Source organism: Trematomus bernacchii, unplaced genomic scaffold, assembly GCF_902827165.1.
Source record: "Trematomus bernacchii unplaced genomic scaffold, fTreBer1.1, whole genome shotgun sequence".
NCBI classification, from domain to species: Eukaryota; Metazoa; Chordata; class Actinopteri; order Perciformes; family Nototheniidae; genus Trematomus; species Trematomus bernacchii.
The window spans coordinates 618,289-634,149 of record NW_022987419.1 but is presented as its reverse complement, the minus strand read 5'-3'; the positions used below and the strand labels follow the sequence as shown (position 1 = coordinate 634,149).

Here is a 15,861-nt window from a genome sequence, read left to right as displayed (position 1 = left end):
GAAATATGCCTTTGTTTTACAAAGACTTTTTTGGACATACTGAAACTTAAGACTTTATTTTTGACATACAATATGCTATGACCTTATTTTTCCGACTTAAATTATATTCCTTTTTTTCGACAAATGATACGACTTTTCTAGACACTCCTTACTATGACGTTTTGACGTTTTGACGTTTTGAACTGCTACTCAGTAGTATGTATCTAATACCTAATATATATATATCATTCCAATAACTTGTATATAGACTCATACTGCACTATTCCACATCATAACTTTATTTCATTTTTATAACTATTATTATTTTTGTATTGCTCTTGCTCTTATTGTTATTATGTTATGTTATTATGTTGCATTGTTGGAGAAGCCTGTGACATAAGATTTTCAACTGCATAATTACTCTGTAGCTATGTCAGATTGACAATAAAGAACCTTGAACCTTGAACCTTGAACCTTGACATACTATAGTATGAAACTATATTCCCTTTCTGACTTTTTTGTACTTCGCTATGACTTTTTAAGGCATTAAATCAACAAAAATACTATGACTTTTTCCTAATTTTATGTCATCATATACTATGATTATTATTATTTTTTAAGGCATACTATTCCAAGACTTATCAAATAATTTTGTTATGACATCTTATAGCATAATATACTTTTTTGCAATGCTATTATACACCAGGGCATTTTTATGGCGCACAATACTATAACATCCAATACAGGATTGGAACTGTTGATACAACATTTCTAAAATGTTCAAAAGGCATAAATCCATTTATTTTAAATGCTGTATTTTGTTATAGAAATCAGGGGCACTCAAATTAAAAGCAATGTTTTCCAGGTTTAAGCTTTGAAATAAGAGGAGTCAAAGTCCCATGAAAAAAGTCAGCAGATCATTTATTACATACAGAAACATGAAACAATATAACAAACGGGTAATATATATAACGTTCATGTACAGTGAACTCATTCCTGTGCATAACCAAGACAGACTTGAGCCATTTTCTCTTACTGATCGGTGTAATTAAGTGCTTTTCATTACACTTGTGGTTGAAAATGAGAAACAGGTTTGAGAAGATCCTGTAGAATTTGTTTTAGCTAACCAAAAATGAAACAAACCAAAAAGAAACTGCAGCGCATGTCTCTGCCTCGTTTCGCTGTCAGCTCAAAAGAAGAGTCCTCTCATCCTGCGGCCGATGCCCTGTCTGTCGTACAGGACGTTGAACTTGTTGATGAACTGGTTCATGCTGTTGCAGGTCTTAGTGATGGTGCCTAAGTAGGCCATGAGACCCACGTCATTACATTGCTGCAGGGGGAGAAGAAAGGCAGCGTTATACAAAGCAAAACAATAAAACACAGTGTAAGACTGCTTGTTTAACACTGATCATGACAATGTAATCATTCATGGTTATACGTTTCTGTCTTATGTGGAGATTGTATTTTGTAAATATAAATATAGCATTGGAAAATATACTGTAACCCAAAATGAAGTGTTCAAAAATCTGCATTGTTCAAATGTTTTTCCTGCTACATTTAACATCCATTCTTTTTTTTTTCAATGTCAATAAATCATATGCAAAGACCAAAAGCAACATTTGATTCATCCTACTGATTCCAAAAACAATTAAAGACACACCGAAAACCTCATGATAGTGCTGCATAACATGTTTCTGCATTATGATTAACAAGAATCTATAAAATCAATAAACAAGTAGCTTAAAATAGTAACAGTAATAGTACAAAAAAAATATCACATGATTTGTTGGAATTAGCCGTTATATGGGATTTGTTCCTCGAGGAAAACATAGACTCATCATGTCAGCCATATCTTTTGACTTTCCGATGAGGGAAATGCATTAGGGGGGATAAACACTTCTTATATGTGAAGGTTCAAAAAGCTTGCTTACATCATAGAAGTCTGTTTTGAATTTGATGGTGCTGAGGACCGGCAATCTGTGGCAGAGGGCGTTCGCTTCTCGGAGGATCTCGTGATTAAATGGCACCTCTCCTGCAGAGAATAAAGACAGAGGGGAAATATTAAAAAACATGTTCAGCTCAGTATACTAAAACAAAGAGGTAAGACTATGTCGTCAAAACAGTATCTTACAGAGGCTTGTAATTAAGGAGGTGTGTTCGAGGGGCCTGGAAACATCTTATCTATGAACAGCTGTTTTCCAGACTTATTTCCACATTCTTCGCTCTAACTGCCTCATTAAAAAAGGGCTGTCGTCTCTCACCTGATTCCACGGCTTTGACGTACTCTAGGATGATCCTCACCCGGCTGTGGAGCATCTTGATCGCACTGTGCTGGGCTATGAGGTGCTCAGCCACTAGAGGAGAAGAAACAGAGAGTCAGTGAACCCTTAGATGCATGAGTGACTGGACCCTACACTCTTCCATAAGTGGGTCAAAAAGGACCCGTATTAGAATAATATGTGTTTTTATGCCATTTTTGTCATTTTGGTTAAGAAAAATCACTTGTATAATATTTAGTATTATATTTTGGTTCACACTAGAAATATTTTATATTTAATTTTTCACTATTTATCATTTTAGACATTTCTTTTACATTTTGAAAAAAAAAACGAAATTCCATAGAAAATGCATGCGGGTCATTTTTGACCCACTTATGGAAGCTTGGGGTAGTAACACAAAAACTACAATTTCTTAAAATGTAAATTTAAAATGTAAATGACATGATATCCAAAACATGTTTTTTGAGGAATAGCTGGAATATGAAATGATAAAAAAATGTAATTACAAAGATACTCTAGTCCGGTTGAATCGAACCCTGGTGCGTTTAGCCGCTTGGTGCGGTTCATTTGGGTCGGTGTGAACACAGTCCGAGACCTCTTAAGTGAACTAAACAACCGGACTCTGGTCCGCTAAAATAGGTGGTCTCGGAACTCTTGCTTGCGAACTCTGGAGCGGTTCATTGCTGGTGTGAACGCAGTCCGCACCAAAACATAGGAAGCGTAGTATTTACGTGTCACAAGAACGCGGATGTCTTCAAAAGTCTTTAGCGAAAGAGTCTTTCAAGACATCCGCGGTTGTTTAGTTAAAGAGTGAAGCAGAATTAAGTGTTGAACAGTGTCGTGTAAAGTAAAAATGCTCCGTCAACTACATACAATTAAGAACCCCTGTCGTGGGTGAAACGCCCCTCCTGCAGAACGTCTCTCATTATATGTGTTATAATGTTTTTTAACGGACGTTGTCTGATTATATAATCATATGCGCGGGCCGCTAGTGTCTGTTGATATCCAGATTAACAGCAGCATGAGAAGAACCTGCCGAAAGTGCCGATGCTCCAATAACTCGTACCTGTTGAGTTTTCTCCGGTGCCGGTGGCGGTCATTCGAGCTACGTGGTCGACACCGATTCTTTCCGCTTCCTCTGTGGCCAGAGTGTACGTCAGCTCAGCAAACAACATGGTAGCCTACGTTAAATAAAAACATGTCAGATCAGACTTCTCTGTAGGAAACTAGGTCACTGCTTTTGAAAAGGATATTTAGACGGTATGAAATAAAAAGATTACCTCGCCGTTGATGATGTCAATCACAGATTCATAAACACTGACAGGAAGCTGAAGGAAAAAAAAAAAACCTTGTTAAAAGCAGCTCTATCTAATAAACAACTTATTTATGAGGGGAAAATGCAGAGAAACTCACATCTGTGTGTTTGGTCAAGGGGTTGAGCTTGAGGAAGAGAGGGCTCTCAATGATCTCACACACCTGGCAGACAACAGGGAAATAACAGTAAACAAAATGTAGCACACACAATCTGAAATAACAGAATTACAATTAGATATTTAATTTTGATAGCAGAAGCCCAAAAAGTTATTTGTCCCACTTAATATAGCCATTCATTTGGGATAAATCTTGAACCAAATAGTATTTACTCTTGGACAGATGACTATGTATTACCAACAACAACATTGACTGTACATATCGCCACTTTTGCGTACCTGCTTGTGAATGTGGATGTCTGATGCGTCGGGGGGTCCGCCTGTGGTGTACCAGCCCAAAAACTCCATCTCTTTAAAGACCTGTTTGACTGAGAGACAAAAGAAAATATAAAATAAGAACTACAGCAAGCACGAGAACTTCTGTAATAAGCACCGTAGACATTTTTCAATGAGTGAATATAATTTGCAGTCCTTTGATAAAGCTACTATGTACTACTAATATACTAGTATGCTTTTTTAATTACATTTTTATGAGATTTTATGCCAAGACAAAAGACATGGCTTTACTACATTTCTTAAAATAATGAAAGGAGAATAAAAAAAAAAGAGTATCGTTTTTTTGTCATTCACAGACACAATCTACTTACATTGTTCCTCCTTGGTGTAGTAGTACTCCTTGTCAATGTGTACCCGATCATCTATGGTGACGGACAGCAACTCAAAGGAGTTCATCACCTCGATGTTTCTCCCCTCCTGCTTCCCGATCATGGCGCCAATAACTGAACAGGAAATAAAACATGAACTCGTGCATTAAATGACTGTTTACGTGCCATCTCTCTTCAATAGAGCTGTCTTACATACCCTGCATTGGACGTCCCTCTTGAGAGCGGATGCGTATCCAGTGGTCAGATATGTTGAGGATCACCAGAGGGTGTAAGGCCACAGACACGCTGCCGGTGACGCCTGCAGCCATAACACTGGGGCTGGCTACAGTCCAACAGAGACACAACAAGAGGAGCTTTAACATCTACAGATACTTCAGAAGAACAAGCTAATTTACAACGTCACATTTTTCAGTCATTTACTGACAGCTTTTAGAGGATTGATCAGACAATCAGAAAACAAAAACACATACATATATATCAGGACATACAGTAGCTGAAATAGATGAATAGAACTTTTGCAAACTCCATTCATTGATGTGTGTTTGAATCCAATCGATTATAACAATAATTTATGTTGTAATGGTGTTTAGGCCAGTAATAGCTTAATACACAGATATATATATATATATATATTACATTTCAACATTATAAGACTTTAAAAGTTTAATAAAAACCAGCAGAAAGCCAGGACCACGTAGACTTTAATAATTGTTGATTTATTGAGAGTTATTTTGTCAATGCAATATTCAATACTATCACATATTATCATTGATTTGGGGGAAATAAAGGACAATGAATAGGTCTTTAGACTGCATTACACGAATCATGTTCCTATTCTCAGATTTAGATCTTTAGTTTTTCTCATAATTGCTATATAGATTTATTTGATCATTTATTTGGAAAATGTTCCATAATTTGATCATTATGAATGTGTGTTCTATGTTTTCCCTGTTTGTTTTCTCATCATGTATGAATCTTTTTGAGTATTGATTGAACTGTACGGAGGCCTTAGGTATGGCGAAAGGCCCCCTCAAATAAAACGCTTTTTTAAATATTACTGTTCCAATCTCAAAATACTTACTATACATTTGATATTATCTTTTTTATATCTCTGAATGTTTGCACATGAACTTAATTTAAATTAGTATTAACACAATAATAAACTGTATGTATAGTCTTCTATGGTTCAATACAAACATGTGATATACATTCACTGAAAGCTAGAGATAGGCCCATTCATCACATGGACAGCGGAACAGCCTTAAATAGAGATTGGGTTGTTGTTATGACTAGTCAGTATGTTTTCCATCAATCCTGCCTGAGCGGACTGACTTATGTTTATATTCCTGACGCTAACTCGAGTAATAAAGCAAGAAAATATATGAAAATACTGATTAAAACACCACAAAGTGATGCATTTGTTGACAGCTTTATAGCAGAGCCGTGTACGTTAGCCCGCTTATGTCAGCAAGCTAGCCAACTACCACCTTAAACATCACTAAATCAACACTTACACACACCCACAACACACATGTAGGACATATGCTATGGTGTTTGTGTTAATATCAGGCAGAAATGTTGCGATAAGTGAGAAATACTCGCCTGCCCCATCCACTTCCATTCCTCCACCATTGCTGGTCGCCATCTTGTCCAGTAATCCGCGCAGGCGCAGTGTGCTTTTCACCTCAACGACCGTTAGGTGGCAGTGTTGCAGGAAGTGTTCACATCGGTTTTTATTTTTTTACTTTATTTCTAGTACTTTCGCACTAGTACAGTATTGAACTAAATGTACTTAGTTACTTTCCTCCACCGTATTTATATCATTTAGAATATAAATCCTCCTTATCTATTCGTAAGTTTTGAATACATGTATTTTATTATGTATTGTCTGCGATAATTGTGTCTTTTAAGTTAACAAAAAGATCATAATCTTGTAAAACAAGCTGTTCCACATAGTTACTGCCCTACATTACACAGTTTTACATAAATATAGGCTGATGTGATCTGAGACAAGCTGTGTTTCTGTGTGTTTCACATAAAGAAGTTCAAGATATTGCAGACTAACTGCCGCTCGGTCCTTCCACGGAGGGACATGTTTCCGGGGGACTAGCTGAGGTAGCACATCCTGTGTGCGCCGGGATACCAGTCCGTGTTCAAGGCTTTAATAGTTTTGTTTACAAAATGGATGAATATAAAGCCTGTAACCTGGACTATTTTCCAGAAAACATCTTAATTGATGTCTTGTCGTTTTTGAGCGTACGAGAGGTTGTCAGAGCCGGGAGGTAAGATACATTTAACTTTGCTGACATCTGTTTTAACCAGTTATTCGTCTTGTGAAATAAAACTGTCTTTTGTTGTGACTCATTTATGTCACATGATGAAGTTATTATTTTTTTTTTTACGGTGTTTCTTAGAGTGTGTAAGAGATGGAAACGTCTCGTTAAAGACCAAAGACTGTGGAGACTTGTGGATCTGACTACATGGAAAGGGGTAAGAGTGTTACCGGCGATGTGGCTTCACCTTTTTTCTCTCCATTAATCCTTTCATAGTGTGGTGTTACATTTATTTAGGGAACATAGCCATGTCATTAATGAAACAAACATGTAGTCATGAATGACGCCTCTTGTTTTATGGCACCTTATCATATTCGAGTCTCTATTGTTGAGTTTGTTTGTTCTCAGACCAATTTAAGCACGTATATTGCAAATTATCTTAGGCTGTGGTGTATGGCAGTGGTTCTTTCTACATACTTGTCACAATAGAAATACACATAAATAAACAATTATAAGCAATCTTAGCAAGTGGCCTCTAAAAAGGTACCATTTCTTATACATTATAATCACATGTACTGTACCTATAACACTTCACCAAATAGCGATGAAGAAAAGGCTCTACTCTCTGTCTTTGAAATCTAACACAACCATCTCAAGAGACTTGGTGTCATTGAGAAACGTATATTAAAGTGTTGAACGTCACATCAAACCAATAACAACATCTGTAAAAAACAAAACAAAAGACAAAGAAGAAACAGCAACCTCTATCAGAGGTTTCGTGTCCGGACATGACTCAGAAATATGTGTTCACCTTTACTTCCTTAGGCCTCATTAGGTAGTGCTGAAATAAAAATAAAAAGTTCAGTTTTCTCTTGAAGACAATGCTGTTCATACAGGTTCTGTGTCTGTGCAATATTGACTGAAACTGTCTCTTTTGCCTCCCTCCCCCCCCCCCCCACACTCAACACATACATGGACTGTCCATTGTGTGTTAGGTAACATCCCGCATACTCTGGCTCCTGCTGCGTCAGTACCTGGGTTGTGGTCTACGGTGCCTGCGGTTGCGTGGTTTGCTTCTTTCTGCCCGAGGAGGAACCTTTCTGTCTGAGTCTTGGCTAAAAGCTTTGTCCACAAAGTGCCCTCGCCTGAGTAAGCTCTATCTTCTGCACGCAGACCTGCGAGGCCTCCCCAGTTGCCAGCTCCTCCCTCCATCTTTGCAGATCCTGGAGCTGCGTGGCTGTGAGCTGCCGCGAGAATTTTTCAACCAGACTTCCCTTGCTAGTTCCCAAGAAACACCAGAAGCCACATCCAGTGTTGGTGCTCAACAGAAAAGAAGGGATCAGAAAGGAAAAGGGCAAGCCTCTCCATCAGGGATTGGCATTGATACGTTAGTCCTCAACAACGTGCCCTCTTTCACAGACCAGCATCTGCAGAGTCTGACAACATGGGAGAGGCTCAGGCGCTTGGAGCTGCGCGACACCTTTCGTGTGACAGCAAACGGACTCAGGAGCAGTGCTGCCAAGGAGGGCGTCTGTGGTGTGGAAGGGCTCTCCAGACTCAAGTTTCTGGAAATAGGCATCACTGGGCGGCAAGGCTACCAGTTACAGATGGCCTCCCTCGGGCTGGGGGCAGGATGGCTGGGCCTGGAGGAGCTGAGTCTAGGGGGTAAGGAGGTGGGGCCGGGCCTGCTCTGCGCCAGCCGTCTGAAGGACCTGAAGTGTCTGTGCCTGTGGGCCTGCACGCTCAGCAAGATGCAGATAGTGCGGAGCTGCAGGATGCTCCGTGGACTCCGCCGGCTGGAGTTTTTGGACGTGATCTTCCAGCCTCCACAGTGTCCACCTGTAGTGGAGGGAGAGGGTGGTGGTGGTGTTGGTGGTGGAGGAGGAGAAGAGCAGGACAATGATGAAGCAGCAGGTGGAGATAACAGCAATGATGAGAACAGGACACTAGATGCAAACGATCCCATACCCAGTTTGCGTCGCTCACTGGCTGCCCTGCTGCCATCATGCACTGTAGTTTTCACCAACTGCTCTGTTCAGATTAATCCAGACTAAGTCTCTACTACTTCTTTATACAGGTAGTAGCAAATAGAGATACAGTTCCCTTTCACAAAAGCATATGTCATTTTATGTAGCGTTATAAATACAACAAACAACTTCAGTTTTTATTATTGTGTCATGCGTATATGTATGACACGACAATATATCACAAATGAAGTAAAGCAGGTTCCAGATATCGGAATCAGATCTTTTAATTTAAACATTTTAAAAAGGATCGCTGTCAAAACATTTACTGTATAATACTGATGAAATTGTAATAAACTATACTGAAAAAAGTCCACCAACTTGTCCAGGCTTTTAAGACTGTTTTTTGCCACCTTTTAATAATCTGTCAACCTCAAAAGCCAGAGGAGTAAATCAACTTTGCAAATAAAAAATGGTTGGCTTCTTGGTAAGCAAAATGTTTAATATGATTCAGGGCCATAATTTGTTTAACATCCATACATATCTATTTGGTTTTAACAGAATATTTTCCAAACATTGTTCTTCAAACTTGAATAAAAGCTTACTTTTTTTAATGGTGCTATATATTGTGAAGTACGTTATACATTTGTATGGAAAACCAAATGAGAAGCTCTTGATGTATGAAATAAGAAGACTGCCTTCAAGGTTATTCATATGTACTCTTTTAAACTTAAGTCACACTCAAATAACACATTATGAAACTGTCACAGCTAGAGGGTGAAGCCACAAGCAGGCGTATAACAGGACCGTACCGCTGGCACCTGTTTCCTGTTCCTTCGGTTCACAATGTATACTATCAGAAAAAACATCAACATCTGATACAAGCAGGTGTTTTGGTTTTGGTTTGACAGCAAAAACAGCAAGGGATATTTAAATGAGTCTTTAACAAGTCCCAATTCTGTTTCACTTTTATTTTTAGAAATAAGAAATGGTAATTGTTAATGTCTGTTTGATGTGTTATTGAAAACCATTAATGTATTATTGGGAAAACCATTGCCTATACAATAGTGGAAAACATGGAAGATGTATGTCTTTGAAATTAATTGTGATGCATTGATACCAACCATTTTCATTTTAACACTCTGTAGAATACATATTAGAAATTGTTCTGAATAAAACTATTTTGAACAAATACATATTTTGTATCATTTGTCTTTTTTTTCTTCTAATTGCACCATATACTAAAAACTCCATAAAAGATCTAAATTTTGATTGATAGACAGACATTTATGCAGAAAATAAAACGTGTAATGTGATTATCAAATATATTGATATATAACACATTTATTCAGTTGTATTAAATATGAATATGATTAGGTTCATGTGGCCAGGCCATAAACTGTTTATATTAGGTGCCAAGCTTATGAAGAAAACAAAAGTAATGTACCGAGAAGATAGGACACTCCTCTAAAAATAGGTAGGGATTAGGGAACTATACATCCATCCATGGAACTAGTAGGGCGGGTCGACGTCTTAATGACGTCAGTGTAAACCAATCACATGCAACAAATCTGGCCAATCAGGTGCGTGCAAAACAGTTTTTAAACACGTTGGCGGCGGAGAGAGTTCAAAATACAATAGTAACTCTGGGGTTTATACTAAAACGTTTATACGTTCAGCCTTCTCTACAATGCAGGTAAATCTATTTTTTTAAGTCTTTGATAGAGAAATAAGACCGTGTACTAGATTAGGGCAACAAAAGATTCGTAATACGCGCCAATTCTGAATGGTGTAAAAGGGAACAGATTTTTGCTAAACAAGTTAGCTCATTTTAGCGTTGGGTTTGCTAAGCTAACTTAGCATGACGCCACGTTATATTCTGTTAAAAGCCGTATTTAACGTACGTAGATAATATTTAGAATAGCAACTGTGGTTTAATCCAAATTAACCGGATTAGTAGGTTACATTGTCCCTGCATTACACCCAACCTCAGACCAGGGAGCCAACGTTATTGTATCGTAGCCTAACAATGGCCTACTGGACCTTTCTCATTTAGAAAAAACAAAACTTCTACGTTATAATTTAAACGTAGCCTATATACGGAATCCACAGGAAACACCTGTAGCTATTTAAATAATGCATGCAGTCACTAGGAATATGACAATCATCTGGTGTTAGAATATATTTGATAATATTTGACAATAAATGCGCCTTTGTTATCATTATACAATTTAGTAAAACCGTGCATCAATATCAAACACAGCAGATCTTCTCCAACGTGTTGCTGAAAATGTACACTATAATACAAAAAAAAACACAATCCACTGCAGTAGTACAGATTGTCTGAACTGTATATCCAACTGTACACATCTTTAATTTGAGCTCTCTGAAATAGTTTGTGATCAAATGAGGTTCACTACGACGTGGGCAAATAGTTTAAAAAAGGAAATTTAAAAATTCAATTGCACCGTTAAAAAATAATCTGTTTCCAATTTGGAGTCTTCCAGCATATAGGTTTAAACTTTCACCTCAGTTTAGAGTCTGAATGACAAGAAAATATGCATTAAGTTCAATTGTATGGTAAATTAATGTGATTGCTGTATTTATTTCTTTACAGAATAAGGAAAATGATGACCCCAAGGGTTTCACACGACCGGTAAGATGTCAAATTTGTAAACAAAATATATACATATATATTTCCCGCTGGGATCAAGCAATATTTAATAAATTGAACTAAAACTGACCATTTATCATGCCAATATTGGTATCAAAATAGATCAGAAACTATTATTGTCTGGAACAACATTTTAACAATGGGTTTCTTATTATTTGTGTTTGCTTCTGTATAACAGGTCGCAACCCCAAGCATGGTGGCAGGCCCACAGCGCGTTCAGGTGAAACCACGAGCAGAGATGGACAAAAAGGCCATCACAGGTAACATTACCCGCCTCTTCTATAAATAACATTCAAAAACCATAAGAAATGTTTCAATTGTATTATTATTTCAGGCCCAGGGCGAGAGTGTGTTGGCTCATCCTCCAGTGCAGTCGCAAAGTACGTATAACTCTTAAAAACGTCACGTTTTGTTGCCAGTTGTGTTTTTTGTAATGCTTTCCCAAATCAAAGTGGTTAAAATGAGTATAAATATCCATCTTTTTACTTTCATAAGGAAAATCTCCATCAAGGACTTTGACATCGGTCGACCTCTGGGGAAAGGCAAATTTGGAAATGTCTACCTTGCGAGGGTGAAGTCGCTGCAGGCCGTCGTGGCACTGAAGGTGTTGTTCAAGTCACAGATGGAGAAGGAAGGCGTGGAGCATCAACTCAGGAGGGAGATTGAGATCCAGTCACATCTTAAGTGAGTATCCTAAAAAACATTTCAGGGCTCAACATTATAAATGGCCCACTGGCCCGGAAGCACTATTTAGACACTCCGGGCCAGCATAACGTACTTTCCACTTGCCCGCTCGGGCCACTAAAAATATTGCTTAAATTTAAAAAAAAAGGTCCTGTGGTATAGGTATTTTGACTAGCAATTTTGTTAAATTGTTTCGTTTATCAACGCTACAACATAGCATTTCGTGAGTCGGATGTCGTTGTTGGGTGAAAAGCAAACCGCTGTTAGCTGCGGAGCGCAGCACGAGCAGGCTCCCGTGAGGGGAGCGCAGCACGAGCTGGCTCCCGTGAGGGGAGCGCGCTCGTTCACAACAGACTATCGCGCCACCTAACCATTCGCCAAAATGCAGCTCACAGAATCAGCCCCCTGCAAAAACAGGGCTGGAAAGAGCAAAATGGAGCGAAATGAGGCATGGCTAAAATGCAGGATCTGTTTGGTATTTTGAAAAAAAAAACTATATTTATATACTTTATATAGGTATGGCCCTACAATATATTGTTCAAATATAGCATGATAGGTGTCCTTTAACTAAACCTGCTCAAACAGGATTTTTGTATCTTCTACCACGAACATGCTGACCTGAAATGTATTTTAATTTGTTTTCAAAACAAAGACTAACAGATTCCTCATAACACCCTCTGTTTTCTCCTCAGGCACCCCAACATTTTGCGCTTCTACAATTATTTCTATGATCAGACCAGGGTGTTCTTGGTGCTTGAGTACGCCCCACGTGGTGAAATGTACAAGGAGCTACAGAGATGTGGAACATTTGATGACCAGCGCACTGCAACCGTAAGATATGATGTTCCTTCTTAAAGGCATTTTATTTGCGCTGTTATCGTTTAGTCGGTGCCCTGTGTTCAAAGAGAAGTTTGACCGATGGACAATTATATCTACAATTTAGTTTTTGTTATCTTGAAAAATAAGTATTCTTTAAAGTCTTGTCTATTAAGTTAACCTCTTTACATTTTTAGTACATGGAGGAGATATCGGACGCACTGTTGTATTGCCATGAAAGGAAAGTGATTCATCGTGATATCAAGCCAGAGAATCTGCTTCTGGGCTTTCGTGGAGAGCTGAAAATTGCCGATTTTGGATGGTCCGTCCATGCACCTTCTCTAAGGTGAGGATCCAATATAAAGTTCTACTGTCAAATCAAAACTGTCTCAATACTGGTGAGTCACACGATGCTTGTTGCTGCTTTTCTTAGCTCACTTCTTGTTTTAAAATCTTTCCAGACGTCAAACAATGTGCGGGACTCTGGACTACCTCCCTCCAGAGATGATTGAGGGTCACACTCACAGTGAGAAGGTGGACCTGTGGTGCGTCGGGGTCCTCTGCTACGAATGCTTGGTCGGGAACCCACCTTTTGAAACTGCCAGCCATTCAGAAACATACAAAAGAATTATGAAGGTTGGTGTTGGACAAATATGAATGTTGAGTAATCTTTTCTATAGGAAAGTTTGAGCGAAACACCTGGCAGAAATGTATTTAACCATCTGTAAATGAACTTTAAGGTTTTCCCTCTATATGAGCATGTCATGACCACATTAGGACTTAAATCTCTGCAATGACTAGCAAACATTTTTTTGCTGAGGTCATAAAGGGATGGTCTACCCGAAACTCAAAAATACATATTTTTCCTGTATTCCAATTTGCTGTGCTATTTTAGAAAAGACAGAAATATCTACTGCCGATACCTCCAACACAAATGCGCCAAAACAATCTAGTAATAGCATTACAGGTGAACTATATTTGTTTTGGGGGAAACTGTCCCTTGACTGATTTTAATTAAAGTCCAAGGTTATTTTACACCAGTCATGGTTCAGATTTCATTAATAGATGATATCCTACTGTTTGCAGGTGGATTTGAAGTTCCCCAAAAACATCTCAGACGGTGCACGGGACCTGATCTCCAAGCTGCTTCGCCACAACCCCGTCGATCGTCTCCCACTACAGAGTGTCATTGATCACACATGGGTGCGTGCCAACTCTCGCAGAGTCCTACCACCCGTCTGCCCTGGGAACCAATCCTGAGCCCGCCTCGCCTGCCTACCTCCCACTGAGAGGTGTTTTATCTGTCCTCCACAAGAGACTGGGCCAGCATGTTTTGGTGTCAATGGCATGGGCTTCAAACTGCCATTATATCAGCACATTGTATGATTGGTATTGGGATGGTTTACCCACTTTCGTTCTTGTACAGTGTGATGTCCTTATCTATGTTTATCTAGAGGTGTTTCTATGGTCTTTTCCTTCTTGAACCTTTTTGTTTTCTTTATTTTAAATGTACACAGTTCTATTTTTGACTTTCTGTATCAGTGTTGACACCAAAGTACTACTGTTGGACTGATTGAAGCTGACTTTTCTCTAATCGTTTGAGGGTTGTGCTGGATAGCATGTTTTATTTTCCCTCAAGCTATGCTTTTAATTTCTAATAAACTAAAACCATGGGTTGACATTTAAGTAATTGATGATCTAAATGTTTTTGTCACTCTGCCAATCCCAACAGTTTGTCATAACAAATGTTATATTCTGCTTTTTAAACAGTTTTACAAAGTTGTTCATCCAACTAATTTTGGAAGCATTTTTAATTTTGGAAGCATTTTTAATTTTGTATCAACCTTATTTACATATATGAAGCAAAAAGCGTTTAGTTAAAAACAAAACTGACCATTGGTTGATGAAGGTAGGATTTACTGCTGCAACAGGTTTTGCTAGTTCAACCTACCAAAACAGAACTTGGTGTAAGAGATTCGCTTAGATTCTGGCCCATTATTAGACGTATCCTGATTTTTTTTTTTTTTTTTTTTTCATAAAGATCCCAGAGTAAAACCTCTCGGTATTACTTCCTTGTAGGTAATTTGCTACCATCTACTGACTGTTACGGGAACACACAGAAATGCTCACAGAATAATGTGTATGTGAGATTTCCTTAATAGATTAGACGGAAGAATTGTCCCAAATGTGAAAAGTAATTCATAACATTTAAATCATTGTTACTTAATTGCAACAAAATCTGATCATATGGCATATTTTTCAAAGTCGCACTTGATCACTTATGGCCGCACTATATATATATATATACATGACACAACATGATAACTAAATAACATTTTGCACGACTCACCTCCAACGTCCTGTGGTTTTGCTTGTTTCCCAGACCACTGCACACATCGCTTCTCAACAGTGATGCGTACATGAGGAATTGACACAATATTAAATTATAAAACATTATGATGCATAAAAATATGGGACATAAGTACTTTTGTATGAATTAAGATATTTGCTGTATTTGATATAAACTTAACACAAAAAGTAAGGAAATCTGTGTTTGGTAGATTATTTATTTGCAGTAACAATGCTTCTTGTCAATAAATGTTTACCGTTGGAAAACCTGTTTATTTACCTTTCAAATGGTGCCACATTTGTGAGGAACATGCATCTGTGGGATGAGCAGCAGAGCTGAGTATGTGGGTTGCGCCCAGGAAAAATGTGACAAATCTCTGCTGCCAATGCCATAATAAAAAAACGTTGCACGTTCAGTTGATTAAAGCATCACAACACTTGTGCTACCTTCTGCTACAAAGGATAGAAAATAGACTCGTGTCTCTTGACACAGCTACCATATTTTGGTATCACCTAGTTGGTTTAGTAGATTGACAAATAAATGAGGAAGTCCCCAGTGGAAACTATAACCAAATGTCTGTTCTAAGATCGTCTTAAACAACCCTACGCAGCCATATCTGGAATCTATTCTTATTCTATTATAAAAAAATCTTAGTAACATATTTATCTGTAACTGTGCAGAAGTACTGGGTTTTAACTTGTTAGAAGTAAAGGCCTCTGGTCATGCAACAAAACCCAAATAGTTTTT

General features: G+C 38.2%; 3 protein-coding genes across 3 annotated transcripts; 2 read left to right on the top strand and 1 right to left on the bottom strand.

Annotated features, from left to right (window-relative positions):
- Positions 1–879: 879 nt before the first annotated feature.
- cops6 (COP9 signalosome subunit 6) lies at positions 880–6,063 on the bottom strand. Its single transcript, XM_034140006.1, has 10 exons — positions 5,956–6,063; positions 4,550–4,675; positions 4,336–4,467; positions 3,968–4,056; positions 3,672–3,734; positions 3,539–3,586; positions 3,325–3,439; positions 2,241–2,333; positions 1,911–2,011; positions 880–1,309 (listed from the first exon to the last, which is right to left on the bottom strand). Exons 1-10 carry the CDS (start codon positions 5,996–5,998, stop codon positions 1,169–1,171), a joined length of 951 nt encoding a protein of 316 aa, XP_033995897.1. The 5' UTR covers positions 5,999–6,063; the 3' UTR covers positions 880–1,168.
- Positions 6,064–6,408: 345 nt separating this feature from the next.
- On the top strand, positions 6,409–8,964 carry LOC117490303 (F-box/LRR-repeat protein 12-like). The gene is made up of 3 exons (XM_034139993.1): positions 6,409–6,635; positions 6,768–6,843; positions 7,622–8,964. Exons 1-3 carry the CDS (start codon positions 6,535–6,537, stop codon positions 8,678–8,680), a joined length of 1,236 nt encoding a protein of 411 aa, XP_033995884.1. The 5' UTR covers positions 6,409–6,534; the 3' UTR covers positions 8,681–8,964.
- Positions 8,965–10,190: 1,226 nt separating this feature from the next.
- Positions 10,191–14,450, top strand: LOC117490366 (aurora kinase B-like). The gene is made up of 9 exons (XM_034140086.1): positions 10,191–10,286; positions 11,208–11,246; positions 11,443–11,524; positions 11,599–11,644; positions 11,760–11,948; positions 12,641–12,779; positions 12,962–13,110; positions 13,226–13,400; positions 13,851–14,450. Exons 1-9 carry the CDS (start codon positions 10,281–10,283, stop codon positions 14,022–14,024), a joined length of 999 nt encoding a protein of 332 aa, XP_033995977.1. The 5' UTR covers positions 10,191–10,280; the 3' UTR covers positions 14,025–14,450.
- Positions 14,451–15,861: the final 1,411 nt, after the last annotated feature.